The sequence below is a fragment of the Terrapene carolina genome, unplaced genomic scaffold (assembly GCF_002925995.2).
Source record: "Terrapene carolina triunguis isolate 2854851 unplaced genomic scaffold, T_m_triunguis-2.0 Scaffold23, whole genome shotgun sequence".
NCBI lineage: Eukaryota > Metazoa > Chordata > Testudines > Emydidae > Terrapene > Terrapene triunguis.
The window spans coordinates 26,538,654-26,555,365 of record NW_020664374.1 but is presented as its reverse complement, the minus strand read 5'-3'; the positions used below and the strand labels follow the sequence as shown (position 1 = coordinate 26,555,365).

General features: G+C 38.0%; 1 protein-coding gene across 1 annotated transcript in view; it reads left to right on the top strand.

Annotated features, from left to right (window-relative positions):
• The window catches only part of LOC113405047 (TGF-beta-activated kinase 1 and MAP3K7-binding protein 3-like), a 66,309-nt gene that overhangs the window by 47,328 nt on the left and 2,269 nt on the right, over positions 1-16,712 (top strand). Inside the window, exons 3-6 of the mRNA XM_026649923.1 lie at positions 1,984-3,433; positions 7,348-7,508; positions 9,591-9,684; positions 12,358-12,441. Of these exons, the coding sequence (XP_026505708.1) occupies positions 1,984-3,433; positions 7,348-7,508; positions 9,591-9,684; positions 12,358-12,441 (1,789 nt within the window). The remainder of the gene's footprint in view (positions 1-1,983; positions 3,434-7,347; positions 7,509-9,590; positions 9,685-12,357; positions 12,442-16,712) is intronic.

The following is a 16,712-nucleotide window of genomic DNA, read 5'->3' as shown; positions in this document are numbered from 1 at the left end:
TTATAAGTCTATTGATAGAATATATATATATATATATATATATATATATATATACACACACACACATATTTATCGTAAGACAGTAAGCATCATAAAGAGACTACAGTGATGGCGCTTAATCAAACAAGTGAAACACCTTACTAATTAGCATTGATTCCTCAGTGCTGGAGTCATTCAAAAAAGTAGCATCAGTGGCAGAGGAGAACTTGATGAATCTATACATTTACTTGTGCCTGATAACTATTTTATTTTTGACCTGTTGAGATCTATGGTATGCTGTAGAAAATACCCATCTTGGGATCAATTTTGTAAAATGTATATGGTCAGAAATAGTCAAATGTGACTAAAGGTACAGATTAGATTAGAGTTTGTATTTGAGGCTGAATCACAGCTTTTGTTTGGATTTTGTTCTAAAAACGTGGGAAAAAATCTAAGATTTCTGTGAAAAATAGTAGCAATCACAACATTTCCACAATCCATTACAATCTTGAGTGACTTTCTAATGTGTTTCCTATTATCTTGGGCCAAGATATCATTAGAACAGCTGTTGTCATAACACTTTGGCCATAACTAAAGTGGGGGAAAAAGCCCCTTTTGTTTTTGACTCAGAACCAAAACTTTGCGTAGATTCAGGTCCAAGGTGTGCAGTCCAAACTATACCCCTCCTGAAATTTTAAGGGGTTTGGATTCTTCATTCCTCTGAGGGCTGCACAAGCTTTTTCAGCATGCTTTTTTATTTATTTTAAAGAAAATGTAATAGTTGAAGATGCAATGTCAGACTATAAGGAGTACTGGAAAATGGCTATTAATTTCTAAACATTTTAAAGATTCTAAATTATATATTTATCAGTTGGCCAATGTAGGATTTATTGTATTTTTAACTTTTCCTTGCTTTTAAGTGCTTGGGTTTTCTAAACTATGTCATAGGTAAGTATGCTGTTTTAGCATCCTTAATTGTATTTAAAGGCTTTTTTTCCTAGTTTACTTGATAGCCAAACCAGTAAGAGTTAATAATTTGGGCAAAATGTTTCAGATTTCATTTTTTAAATTTGATAGAGAATATTGGTAGTTTATCTTTTAAAAAACACTCTTCACAAAGGACAATTTTCAGTCTGCATTACTGATAGTAAAATATTAATATGCACCATTTTCAGACTATTTGTAAGTAGTTTTTAAACTCTGTTTAGAAAATACTTCCAAGTCTCTGTATATTGTATTGAACATCTCAGTCCTGGTGAGTATTTGTGGCTGTCTGCTACATTGAAACTATTTTCTAGAAAGAGGAAGGTGATCAAAAGAGTAAATTGAAGTGGATTAGGCTAAGGGATAAAGGACAGAAATCAGGGGAGGCCTGTTGCAAGGAAGGTTAGACAGAATACATTTGAACTATGAACACACTTCTACAATAAAATTTTTAACGCTGGGGTTTCTTTTAAATTGCAGCTAATGTGAAGAGCAAACCAAAGTTAAACAAGATGAGTATTTGGATTGCAAATTCAGTAACCATGGAGATTGGATGGCTGGAATATGCTAAACCACTTTGAAATGTTGTTTTGAACACTTCAGAGTTTCAGACTGTGAAATAGTTCTAATGTGTAGTATTTTCTCATTTGAAATAGTGTTAAATATACATACATCCTTTTCTAAAGAAACAAAAACTTGTCAGGAATGAATGCCAAAGCTATAACCATTACCAAATTCTATTTCCCCTAACTTGGACTTGCTACATTTTATGTGGGTCACTCAGTAGCTAATGTTATCATAAGATTTCACTGTAAGTAACATGAGCCACATACTTCTTATATAGCACGATCTAACAGGGATTATCTTTAATTTATTTCAGGAGTCATAGGTATGCCAGCTACTGTGAAGTGTTATCCCTAAAATGCGTTCAAGCTAGGCTTAATTGGAGCTTCAGCTGAATATACTGATTGGCGTTACTAATGTAATTTGAAGATAATTGGTGTCAATTCTTTCTTCTAGAACAACAACAACCTTGAAGCATGTTGTCGAGTCCTTGCGCAGGAGAGCAGCAAATACTTATATATGGAGTACCATAGCCCTGATGACAGCAGAATGAACAGGAATCGCCTTTTGCACATTAACCTGGGTATTCATCCCCATACCAGCTACCATGCAGGGGAAGGAGCTCAACTTAACGGTGGTCGTACACTGGTACATAGCTCAAGCGATGGACATATTGAGCCACAATGCGCAGCAGGTAAACAGCTGATATGCTTAGTTCAAGAACCACACTCTGCTCCAGCTGTTGTGGCAGCTTCTTCTAATTACAATCCATTTTTCATGAATGACCAGAATAGAAATGCAGCTACTCCTCCTCCGCAACCAGCTCAACAGCCATCTTCCATGCCACCAGGAATGAACACATCTGCTATGCAAGGCCCTCATCCTCCTACATATATGCACATACCTCGGTACAGTACAAATCCTATTACTGTTACATTATCGCAAAACCTCCCCTCTGGACAAACAGTACCCAGAGCTTTACAAATTCTTCCACAGATTCCAAGCAATCTTTATGGGACTCCTGGTTCTATATATATTAGGCAGACGTCTCAAAGTTCTTCAGGACGACAGACTCCTCAGAATGCACAGTGGCACTCTTCTCCACAAGGCCCAGTTCCACATTATACTCCACGCCCGCTACCTGTTTATCCACATCAACAGAACTACCAACCTTCACAGTATTCTCCTAAACAGCCCCAGATCCCTCAGCCAGCTTATCAATCACCACCTGCATCTCAGTGTCCTTCTCCTTTTGGCTCTCCTCAGCATCAGGTACAGCCTACCCAATTAGGTCATCAGAGTTCACATGTGTTTATGCCTCCTAGTCCTTCAACTCTTCCACCCCATCCATATCAACAAGCGCCCCAAAGTTATCAAAAACAGGGTGGTCACTCAGTATCTTATCTCCCTTATGGACCTAGCTTATCCAAAGGTTCTATGAACAAGATAGAAATTACAGTTGAGCCACCACAAAGACCTGGGACTGCAATGAATAGAAGTCCTTCACCAATAAATAATCAGCCATCTCAACGAAACCAGCACCCGCTGTATGCAGCCACTACTCCATCTTCAGGCTCTCCTTCAAGAGGTATGTCAGGTCAACCAAAACCACCATTTAATGTTAATCCATTATATATTACCTACACACAACCAACTGGACCTACAGCTGCACTAACACAGTCTCCCCGGGTAATGGTATCTCAGCCAAACTCAACAGTATTTAAAATCACAGTAGGTCGAGCGCAGACTGAGAATCTTTTAAATTTAGTGGACCAAGAGGAGCGTTCTGCAGCACCAGAACCTATTCAGCCCATTTCAGTAATACCAGGATCTGGAGGAGAAAAAGGAATCCATAAATACCAGAGGAGTTCCAGTTCTGGATCAGATGACTACGCTTATACTCAAGGTAAATTTCTTGAACTGTCAACTGTTATTTTAAAAAATTAAATTAAATTAAATTGAACCTATTCAGAAGAACATGATGACTTTTGGCCTGTGTGATCTGAGATATTTTGATGTACTAGAAGTTTTTAAAATGTAACATGGAAAATATGAATTGATGAGAGATTGTTGTCAAATTCTAATGATTTATTATAAATGGCCATACAAATCATCTTGTCCCATAAGAGAACAAGATGACATTTGAAGAAACTGAGAAGTTGTGTATTTTAAAACTAACAAAGGCAAATGCTTTTCTGTATAGTTCATTTACCTATTGTTTTGAAGTTTTGACACAAATATTTAAATACAGATTAGATAATTTTCATAGACTCATAGAAATGTGGAGCTGGAAGGGACCTCAAGAGGCCATCAAGTCCAGCACCCTGCACTGAGGCAGGACCAAGAAACGTAGATTATCCCTGACAGGTGATTGTCAACCTGTTCTTAAAAACCTCCACTGATGGGGATTCCACAGCCTCCCTTGGAAGCCAGAGTTTAAATACCCTTATAGTTAGAAGTTTTTCTTAGTATCTAACCTAAATCTCCCTTGCTGCAGATTAAGCCCATTACTTCTTGTCCTTTGAATAAAATACATTTGAATACATTATAACATATATTTATTTGTTTAATAAACAAAATTATTTTAGTTGCTACACAAAACCAAAAACATTGTACCAAGACAAAACCAAATAAGCCAGCCAAGGTAATAAACAAAAATAAGGAAAGAGAGCGGTCAGGGGATAAAATATTAAGGTTGCACAGTAAGGCGAATCCACATCTTGATTAAAGGTAGAATAATTCAGTTATTTTAAGCTTTTAAAAATGTTAATTTATCATAACTGACATGGCAGAAATGGTTTTTAGGCAGGATTTGGATGCAAAGAAGACGGTTGTTTGGTGGTTTGTTTTTATATGGATAGGGGCAGCAAATACTTTGAGAGCCCTAATATCAAATACCAAGTAATTACAACTTAAGTAAAAGAGAATTGGGTGAAAACTCTACCCAAACATTTGAGCAGAAAAGTGCTTTCTTCAGAGCTGCATTTTTTGAAACCTGGTTGATATACTTGAACTCACTTGCACAGAGAAAGTTTAGTCTGCAAACATTCAAGCCAGTCAGCTATAATTGTCATAATGCTAATTAGCAGCAATTATTCAAAGCATCTACTTCATACTTAGATTTCTAATGAGATGAGATTATCTGCCTTTCCTCTATCTTCCTCCTATCCTTTCTTTTCTCTTCATTTTATTCCTATTTCACATTATTTCACCTCTCAAACTCTGCCCTGCAGTATTTGGGCCCTCATTTCCCCTGTCGCCTCAGAGCTATCTTTAACCTCTTAACATGAAATTGCTCTGTACCAGATTGTTTCTGTGCACACAGCATCCCCTGCTGATTCCTGGACTGAAAGCAGGGAGGAATAAACTTTGTGAATGGTAGAGAACAGTAGGAGTGAGGTGGAGCCAGTTAGTATTTACTCTAGGCAGCGTTGCCAACCTGGCCCTACCTGCCGGGGCCATACACTCTCTCGTGGCGTGCCCTTTAGCAGTTCCAAACAACCTTGAATAACTGGCAGAGTAACCACTGTTCCACAGATTAACTCAATTGTGTAGGAAAAATATAACTGATTTCATGTGAGTAAGACAAAAAATGGGTTCTGGATTGCAGAATTACTTGCTAAGTAAGGTTTTATTTGCTGCTCAATTTTTTTGCACCCTGTTTTTTTCCCCTAGATACTATTTTCTTTTTTCTTTGGTAGTTAGTTTCCTTCATTTGGACAGTTGAGTTTCTTAGGTTTGTATGGTCGTTGGGGCAGAGAACTGTATCTTCCTATATGTTGGGGCTTCAATAGTGGCTTTATGTGCTACTGCAGTATAAATATCAACAGCAATAATATTTAGCCTCTGCAAACTTACATTACACACTTATGTAGCACAACTGAGATTTAAAGAGGAATATACTTAAAATCTTCTGATTTTGCTAATTTAGGAAACAAATTAATTTGAATTACTTTTCTATAAGTCTCTACCATGGTGAAAAAGTTCCAGAAATATATAAATCACTACTGATTTTTTTCTTTAGTGTGATATATTATATTGCATGATGATATAGCCTAATAAGATGCAGCACATGTGGGAGGGCATTGTATATGTCAGGTATAAACTGGATGATGAATGAGCATATAAAGCCAGAAATTGGTGAGCCATGTATCATTACTGTTGTGAATTTTTTTAAATTAATACTGTAATTATGATCTTTCAAACTCTTCTCTTGACTGAGACATATTGTTTTTATGAAAGGTTGTTGCTGGTTTTGTTGCTTTAATGTTATTTAATAAGATATCCTGTTTTCAATCCCTGTGTTGCTACTGGCTTCTGACATGCGAGGGTCCATACAAAATCCAAGTTTAGCATTTCTGCTTCAGGTAGAAAAGTGGCAGCCAACAAAAATACCATATTTTTATGCTCCTGGCTCTTCCTCTCTGTTTTTTCTCCTGCTTCTGTAGGATCTGTCATGTCTGCTCTTAACTCCATCTGTGGAGTTTTGTCCTTTCTTTCAATTAGTATATAATTGTATTTTTCATACAGTGTTTTGTTTAACATTTTTAATTTCTGTTTGCATTGAATGGAGGTCAGGAAGGGGAGAGACTGCAGGTGCTTTGCATGTAATAGCACTTTACAGGCTTCTGTAGTGTGTCCTTGTACATCCTTTTTTCTGTTTATTTCACAGTAGAAACATAGGAATAACCTGCTGGCAAACCCATTACTTAGACAGTCTACCCATCTGAATACCAGCAGTAAATCTCTTCCCTTTGCCCTCCCCGCTCAATTGCCCTTGTCAAGAAGGATCTTTCCTCTTCATTTGAGCATCAGTGAAAACAAGTAGATCAGAAAGTGCGAAACCTCAGACCAGTGACCTGTATTAACTACTCCTGTTTGACATTAAAGTAAAAATATTGAGGAAAATCCTGTCTAGTCTCTGTCAGAGAAGATTGAATATTTATTCCTAGCTAGTCGGATTATCTTTACCTGCTCACCAGCTGCCTCAGGAACCCATGACAGCAAAAGTCTTGTTAACTTGAGACTGACCATGACAAATTTCATTCCAAAGGCATAAGTTTTTGAGGAAGTTATTAACGACTGAAAGAGGTTTAGAAGGAATGGCTCAACTTTAACTATAGAATTAAAGGTCCTGAAGGTCTTTTCGTGAGGATTCTTGTAACTAATTTATGTCTATCTTCCTTTAATAAGGGATTCTCCTTGCTTGCTAGTTTTGCCTGTGAGCATTGGTAAATTTATAATACTGGATATTAAACCTTCTACTGTTCCAAAGGGCAACAGCAATTTTTAAAAACTTTGTTGTATAGTCTCTAATAGAACTGCAAAAATCAATACAGGTTTGGCTCTTGACTAATACGTGAGGCCTTCTGAGAAATCAGATGACACTATTACACAGCAGCTGTGAAGTCATGGTCTGGTGCAGTCTTTCATACTCTAATTCTTGCCTCTGGTATTTATTCTTGACAGTGCAGTAGTAGTATAATTAGGTTGCTATTTCATCCTGAGAAGCTCTCTCCTTGTACAGGTGCCTTTGTATTTTTGAGTGGAGAAAGACCAAATACAAAAAAAGAAGCAGTGACCAAAATGGTAATATGAACTTCAAATTACTGTCTAAAACATTATTTTTATTCTGGAAGAATTTACTGTCCTAAACTATAATTCAGTTGGCATGAAACATCTTTACACTGATATGTGGCTGCATGTTTATGCTCACCTATTATTTTGGAAAGGTCACTTGTGTATATTACACATAAATTAAGAGTTCCGTTTTTTAATTAAGTGCTTTATATTGACTGTTTATTCCCTATACTACTCTAGCCTTGCTATTACATCAGCGAGCAAGGATGGAGAGGTTAGCAAAAGAACTGAAGCTTGAGAAAGAGGAACTTGAGCGGCTGAAAACTGAAGTTAATAGCATGGAGCACAATCTTATGCAGAGGCGACTTAGAAGAGTAAACTGTACAACCTCAATCCCAACAGTAAGAAATTTGTATTTGTAAACATCAGGTTTTTTTGAAGCTCCCTTGTTCAATTATTGTTCATGCAAGCAGCTTACAAAGTACAGTGTGTAATAAGATATTTTGGAGATTAAACTCTTTGAATTGGCAAGTGATTTTTGCTCTTTGCTTTGTGGTTTGTCTGCAAGATCAGTTCTTCCTTTGAAATAAACAGATATTTGGTACTTTAAGAAACACATATGGGCTACACTTTCAGAAACTTTGTTGTGCACACAGTGAAACCTATATGTGTTTACTTTTCTGTATCCCAGAATGATGACTCCTTTCAAATATACTGTGAGTGCCCAGGAGAAGATTAATGAGGAAGTCTAGATTTTATACCTAAGATTTGGCATGCACAGTTTGGTTATGTATGTAGGACAGATTTTTGAAAAGGAGCTTCAGTATGCCAGGCTACTGTCACTGCTTGGAATATATCTGTACCTCTTAGACCTCCCCCTTTTTACCCTCTGGTGTGGAAGCTCTGAGGGCACTTAGGGCTTCACTTGGCTGGTCACACCCGGGTAGTCTCAAGTGTGTTAAATGGGAGTTACTCTCCTCAGTTTAGCTATACTCATTGTTAATCCCTGCTGTTAGTAATGAGTAGTTTTTCTGGTATAGACAGGTCCATATGTATCATGACACCTACTTTCATTAATATATGCAAATGTCAGGAATGGATCAGTTGATCCCTTACTTCCCACTATCCATTCTATGCAGCATTGTACAGTTGAGAAATGTTGGGCTAAAAGTTTTGGTGTAATGCATTTCATCTTTAGGTGGGAGGGAAATGTAACTCCTGATTTGCAGCTGCTAATATTAACATAAACTAGAGGTCAGATGCTGCTTTCAGTTTATAAGGATAAAAATCTGGAGTAACTATTGCCCAGGGTTTTTGGAACCCAAAGCAGTGGTAACTTTACTGTATCTTTTTTTAGGTGGTATTAGGAATAAATTAATGGGGGTTTATCTTATTTGTTTGATAAATGATTGATGCAAGCAAGAGTGCTTTTATTTAAAACTATTTTTATTAGATTTTAAGTTCAGATACATACATATGCTGTTGCAGTAGGTTTAGAGGATTTAAAAACATTTATATTTACCTGAAGTTACGAAATGGTTTTAAAGGATTAGCTTTAGGAGGTCCCCTCTTTTGTTTGACTGCCGGAGATGCCAGATTCTTGCCCAAAGAAAACTTCTTTGGACTGCTCCAAAGCAAATTTTTTTACCTAATTTTTTATAGCCAACTTTAAACAAAACACAAGTTTATAGTGACTTCAGTGGGTCACCATAACAACCCCTAATTTTAGCAAACCTTATTTTTTATTAAAAAAACATTTTTAGTTATAACAATAAAATGTACATGTCAAAAGTGTTAGAGGCACTTAAGACCAAGGATGGCTGTCCAAATAATACATTTATTATTTATTTTATATTTATTATTTTGATAGCAAAACTGCAAACATGCAGTTATTTGACCTTGCTTCTTAGGGCCTAAGATTTTCCTAACTATGTGATGGTTTTCAGCTAGCAGTGGCTGAACATACAAAATTGCTGACTGCAGTACTGTCAAATTCTGGGGTACATACAGGAATGTCAAATTCTGGGGTAACAACTACACTGATTTTTCAGGAGTTAGACCAGTTCAACTGACAACAAAATTTGGTCATTGACCTTTCAAAGTTTCTCAAGGCAATATGCATCTGGTCTAAGGGTATAGGAGTACTGTAACTGCCATCATAGGTTTTGTAACTTGATAATTTTAAAAGCCGAGCTCAATTTTCTTCCTGGTAAGTATTAAAACTAATGTGTATACGTTTATTTATCGCCAAAATGCCTAATGAATAACTCATTTTAAAAATATCTTTAAACATTTCCCTTGAAATCATGTTGACATTCGCTATGGATATTTTTTTCGCTGCACTTACCCATCATTGGCAACCCTGCCCCCGGTAACATTATTAATAGGACCTGTTAACATATGAGACAAATAACATTGTTATATCTACATTAGAGTTGATGCTGACTTTCCTACAATTGCTATTTTGGGTCCTTTCTTACTAGCCGGAGGAAATGACCAGATTGAGAAGCCTGAATAGACAGCTCCAGATAAATGTTGACTGTACTCTGAAAGAAGTTGACCTCCTTCAATCTAGAGGTATAGACTTGATTGTTTTTGTAACACATAAGTTTTAATGTGGTATGTGTTTAAATATGAGTAGATCTTTGGCTTTTTCTTTTCCTTTTTTATCAAAGCTGGGTTTTACTGATATCAAGTCATTACTTCAGAATGAAAGACACAACCTGTCTTTTTTTCTTTGTCAGTTTTAAGCTGGTTGGATAGTGTGGTTTTTGTTAATAACATTCTCAATAAAAGTGGGCCCAAATTAAATTAAGTAATTACTTGTAAATAGCAATTTGAAAGGACTTTGTCAAGATAGCTGAATCTAAAAATGGGCATACCTTGATAATGGTTCCATACTCAAGTTCTTGAGTTCATGATATATTCATTGTTGCTGCAAACATATCTCTTTGCTGTGACTCATTGTGACACTAAATAAAGTGTAGTAAATAAATTGCTACGTGTGCTCTTGCTGTGTCACATCTGCCACTTTCAGACTGAGAACACACTTGCCGTATCTGTATTATGAAGACACATGGACCAGCCTTACAAGATAAAAAGACCATAGTGATTATAGTCTAAAAAGTCTGGTATAAATCTTGTCTCATTTCTAGGCTAGGACAAGAAAGAAGAAAGTAATACCAACTAAACAATTTATCTTAACACGTTCCTTTGCTTGGCAAACTATTGACGTTAGAGAAAAAGAATGGAAAAGGAGGTATATAAGAATTAGAAGAACTAGCACCAAGGACCCTGAAAGTGATGCAACTCAACATGGTTTAAAACCAAGAATCCAGCAAATACAAATAATTCTAATTAAAAGATGCTTTCAAAAACTCCTAAGGAAATTTGTGGTAAATGTATTACAAAAACAGTTAAATTGTAAATCTCTGGGGCCTTCACCCTAGAAGCTCTGTCCTGAAAAAAAAATTGCATTTTCAGTTATCTATGAAGCAATCCAACACACTGAAATAGACTTTGCTGTCCAAATAGAAGTTGCCCTATGAAAGCAAAGCAAAACCGGAGATATGCAGGGAAAACCTCTGATCCAGTAAAAGGTTGAAATAGAACATAACATGAAATAAACATAGAGAGGAAAGCTTTCAGATGACTAGAACAAAACACTTGTGTCCTGAGCAAATAAACTACCTCTCAAATGTAAACACTGGTAACAATACCCGAATGACTTAGCATCAGTCCATTTAAAAGAAATAGTCATATCTGAGTCATGTTCTAAGAGCTTGATCCTGCAAGTTGCTGAGTAGTTTCTGGATTGCTGAGTTCCTTCTTAGGGACCTGAAGGTGCTCAACTCATAGTAGGAGGTTTTACCCAACACCACTGAAATTCATCCAGCCCATCTGCCAGGGATGAAATTTTGGGAAGGATGTTAGGAGATCCAGTGGCAATTTTTACAGAAAATGCCATGAGATCCTGAATGTCCATGCAGAGCAAACAGAATCTTATCTCCCCCACCCCTTTTTTTTAAAAAACATTTATCTAGATGTTTCAAACCTGATCCATAGAAACATGCAAAAAAAGAGACTAGAAGAATATGGAATGAGAATGTCCTCTAGCAAAGGACACAACTTGCAACACATTCAGAGCAAACTGAAAAACAGATTCCCACAGTATACAGACAACTCATTCTCTGTGGGGACTGTGATCCCATTTTATAAATGAGCATATTTAAAATAAATTACGTATCAGAACGCCGACACTGAAATGGGATTGACAGGTGTCAAATTCACAATTAGGCATATATACAATCAGTGCTAACCACAAAATTAAACCTGTGTGCCAGGTCCAGCTGAGAATATAGGAAATGTGAAAGACCAGTGAAACTGCACAGGATAAATGAAAATGAAGAACAGAAACACCATGGGATTCATACCCAGAAGGGTATGGACAGAGAGAACTGTTCAGAAATGAGTGCTAATCTTCACTTAGATCCAAACTGATTTTCATCTGCTTTTCTAACCAACAATCTGGAAGCAGCTCCTATTTACAACCCTTTCTCTCCTGCATCTGCAGCTACAGTAGGTTTGCGCTACATTCCTCTACCAATTTATTAAGAGCTCCACCTTTTGAAATGAGACAAAGCAGAGGAAGAGAGACAGTGTAACTAATCTTGAGCAAGTAAACTGAAAATTTAGGAGACCAGCTGAAAATACCAGAGGAAAAATTAAAACACTACAGAGGAGAGATCTTAAAAAAAGTTAATGTTAGAACTTTAGTATGGCACCCCTAACAAAACAGTACCATTTTTAGGCCCAGTTATTTTGATTCCATTTCCATATGGTCAAGGGGATCTCAATTTAGGTGTATAGTTCCTTAAACAATTGGCATCCTCATAGGAAATAAGATAGATGGGGTGAAACATTATTTCCTTTTTCTCTTAGACATTATTTGGCTTATTTAAACCTTTTTTAGTTATCACTGCTGTCTGTGGAATACTGCAGTTTTTATTGATAAACTTAGTTCTGAAGAGTGGCAGAATTTCAGAGAGATGTGGTAAGTCTGCTACAATTTCTTCAGTGTAGTAGTATGCCTGCAAAGTAAATGCTGCAATGGGATAATATGATATGAGTCAGAAAGATATGGAAGATGTAATAAGCTGTAAACTTGCATCATATAAAAAGGTACTATTTGTACATATACTCTCTAATATCCTATCTTGGTATTGTTTATATTTATATCCCTCTTACCAGGTAACTTTGATCCGAAAGCCATGAGCAACTTTTATGATAATATAGAGCCTGGTCCTGTTGTGCCACCAAAGCCATGTAAAAAACGTGAGTTGCTAAATAAGGGCCAAGAAAACCATTCATATATCTGACTGTTATTTAGTAGTTCTCACACTGAGAAGGAGATTTTCCATGTGTTACAGTAAGTGTTAACGCAGTTCTTTTTATACTATCAGTAGTAGCAGGAAACATTTTACTTGTTATTTTATATATTTTTACAAGCTGTGCAGCTAAAACACTTAAACAGATTTATGTTGATACAGCAACAATAACACTGGCACTAAAAGCTATTTTCTATCAATGTGTTTAAAATTAATATTCTGATCATATGTTTATGCATAATTCTGCTCACTAATAGAAAGTACATACGCTTTTACAGTTGATTTTAGATTGACTTGAACTTCCAATTAACACATTTTTTAAAATAAATAATTTTGGTTAAATCCTATTTAGGTTAGGACACCTCAGTCTTCCAGTAACATTAATTATTGGGATTTTTATAAACATAACTGCAGTGATAGCCATACATAAATTAAATCAGTAATACAAATTCATAATTTGAATTGGTATTTTGTTTTTCCCATTAACATTGTCTGCTCGATGGTCACCGTTTTGACCAGAATTACAGAGAGTAAATTTCATAGTATTAATAATATTTCAGAGCAGTAGGAGTCCCATAGGTGCTGTATTCCATATGTTGCAGGCTGTTCCCCCAAAATCGAAAACTTTGCAATTGCTAACCTAGCCAGTATTATTTGCTCTATGCTGTTCACATGTCATTTCTTTTGTCTTGTGGATAGTATGATTGCAGAATGCTATTGTGGTTAGCAGAAGAAAGATGATCTTGTGGTTGAGGCGCAGAATTGGGACTTGGGAGATTTGGATTCAATTAATGGCTTTGTCACAGATACCTGGTGACTGCAAGTCATTTAGACCCAGATTTTCAAAGGTATTTTGGTGTTGCTGTGCTCAGCATTGCAATGCCTAACTGATTTAGGAGGCTGTCTCAGTTTCAAAAGTGATTGAGACATTTAGGAGCCTAAATCCAATTCAGTGCTTATTTAACAGCATAAATACAGATTTAGGAACCTAACTTTAGGCCTTTAACTTAGTCCTGTTTGAAAGGACTAAATTAACGCAAACTAGGTACGTTTTAGTTTGCCCGCACAGTGTCCACACTGGGGAGTTAGTGCTCAGCATGCTAGGGTGGGTGAAAAAATCAAGACATTTATTTAAGAGCCTAAATATAGATTTTTGGAGACTAAGTTTAGGTATCCACATTTGAACTTCGGCCTTTGTAGACAAACCCCAGATTGTCTTATCACTTTAAACAGGAGTAGAACAGTGGGGAAGGGAATGAGGGAGAACAAAGTAGAGAAAGGGCAGGACTCAGGATATGGCAGAGAGTTGGATAAGTTTACCACAGGTACACTTAAACTTAGCTGTTTTTACCCTGATGCCTTGCAGGAAAACAGCACAAGGCAATTATTCCACAACCTGTAGTGTTCCAAAAGATAGTGTGTGACAATGAAATAAAATGAGAGCAATGGATATTGATCAGTACTTGCTTTTCTATCCTCCCTTCTTTCAGGATGTATTGGCTGGAAAAGTCAAGTGCATAGAAACTGAAGCTGGATTAAGCTACTGAAATTATAGTAACGTTAAAACTGTTTTTGGGACAGGGCAAATCTCTTAATGGACTGTACCTGTCAAGCCATTATCATTAGACAAAGTATACAGGTTAAATAGGTAGTTAGTAGAGTGTGGTGCCCATAAGTCAGTTCTTTGGTCAGGGGTCTGATGAAATGTGTGCAATATCTAAACTAAATTAGTTTGTGCTGTGTGGTAAAAATGGTACATTAAATAGTCTACACAATAAGTGTTAACTAGTAGTTTGCTGGTAGCACTTTGAAATGTTGTGCAATTTTAAAAACTGACAATCAATTTGTAGTTCATTGAACTTTTCAGACTTTGATAGGCTTGGGCCGTATTTACATCCTTTTAAGTATTTATTTTACTGCTGTTTTAGAAAGTGCCAACATAAGGGTAAAAATCAGGTTAAGTAATTTCTAAGAAATTCAAAGAGATGACAGTGAAGCAGTTGACAAGTAACCTGGGGCAAAACACTAATTTTCTGAAAAATGGATGATGATGTCTGAGATAAAGAAAAATGAAACCTGAGAATTCTTTGTCAAGACATACATACTGGAGCAATGTGACATGTACATGGCTTTAGATTTTTGCAGAAAAACTTGAAATATAAAGGATGATTTCTAAATATATTTGACCTAGGGCACAGATCAATTTTATACACTTATATACTTAATAAATGTGGAGGGTTTTTTTTATGAGCAACTGCTGACATTCAGCTACTTGACACCAGTGGGAGTTGGGTCATGCCCCAGTTCAGGAGGACAGGGCATTGCTGGAATGGGAGCTTAGGAATACCTTCAAAACTCTATCACCAAACTGAAAGAAGTTTGGGATGATTGCCCAACCTTAAAAGTTTTCCCTTTCAGGGTACTGTTGAATCACTTTTATCCCTGACTTTCATAAAAGACATTTCTGAAGAGCAGACTGCTCGTGCACCAAATCCCTTGAGAATTTATTTAGGAAAATACCTGGAATATACCAGGGGTGGCCAACCTGTGGCTCTGGAGCCGCATGCGGCTCTTCAGAAGTTAATATGCGGCTCCTTGTATAGGTGCCAACTCTGGCGCTGACTTTCCAATGTGCCAATGGTGATCACTGCTCAACCCCTGGCTCTGCCCCAGGTCCTGGCCCCCCCCCGGCCCCTTCCCCCGCCCCCGCCCCGCCCCCCCTCCCTCCCCCCCCCCCCCCCCCCCCGCCCCCCAGGAGCCTCCTGCACACTGTGAAACAGCTGATTGTGGCGGGCGGGAGGCACTGGGGGCAGGAGGGGGGGAGCTGATGGGGGGCTGCTGACATATTACTATGGCTCTTTGGCAATGTACATTGGTAAATTCTGGCTCCTTCTCAGGCTCCGGTTGGCCACCCCTGGAATATACCCTCTCTCAGATCTTTCAACAAACTTCTCTCTCTCTCTCTCTCTCTCTCTCTCTCTCTCTCTCTCACACACACACTCACACACACACACACTCACACACACACTTGTTCCTCCTTCATACTGCACATTTGAATATAGCACCATCATAGTATCAGTGCTTTGAGGAACAGCATATAAACATGTTTTAGCAAAGTGTACTGTATACGTTTGTCTGCTTGTCAGGGTGTTGCCGTCTCTCTTTATCTTGTTTAGGAACACAGATTCCTCAGTCCCTCCCCTATAACTTCATGGATGCTAGTTCCATGGAATTTATCGCTGACTAAAGCAGGGGTGGGCAAACTTTTTGGCCTGAGGGCCACATCTGGGTATGGAAATTATATGCCGGGCCATTAATTCCCGGTGGGGAAGGAGGACTCTATGGGATGTAGCATGGGGGGAGCTCTATAAGGGATGTTACTGAAGTGGGGGGAGGGAGGACTCAGGGGTGTGGGGAGGGGGGGAGGGCCTCTACAGGGGTGGTACAGGGGACTCTTAGGGGCCATGCCAGCAGTGACACCAAGGTGGCCGTACCAGGCACTGTCACGGGTGGAGGCACCCTAGCTGGGACAGGTGCAGCCGCTGGGCAGTTCCGAGGCTCTCAAAGGTGGGGCCATAGAAGACCAGGAGGGGATTGGGTGCACTGCTGCATGGGGGGGTGGGGAGGCTGCCACATAAGAGCAGGGTTCCGATCCCAGAAACAGCGCAGTGTGGCTCTACGTGCTGGAAGACGGTGCTCATCAAGGGAATTGTGAGTCAGGGGCTGGGGAGCGCTGGGCAGGCAGAGTGGGGCAAGCCCCCAACCCCTTTCCCTGGCGGGAGCTCGAGGGCTGGAAGCGGCCTGCGGGCCTTAGTTTGCCCACCCCTGGACTAAAGGAAGGGGTCGGAAAGGTGTGTGGCATTTATCTTCCTTTGAGGCATCCTACAGTGTTGACTTTTGGATGCAGGATAGTGCATTAGACCATTTTTGGGGGGTTTTGTATGGTAAATCTTTTGTTATTAATTACTGACAGCCTTTAATAACAACTATGGAAAGAAGACTCTTGGAAAAAGTCACTAGGGTAAAATGACAAATATGTAAATTGGGTGCTGTGTGAAAGTATAGGCTTTTATAAATAAATTCTAGTTTATTCTTACCATCATCTACTTGGAAAAGGAGTCATGCCTCAAAGAAAAAATATAAATCTTTTGGAAGTTTTTTTTAAAGTTTTTGATCAAATGAAAAACTGAAAATAATTATCTGGCTTCTGAAGTTAGT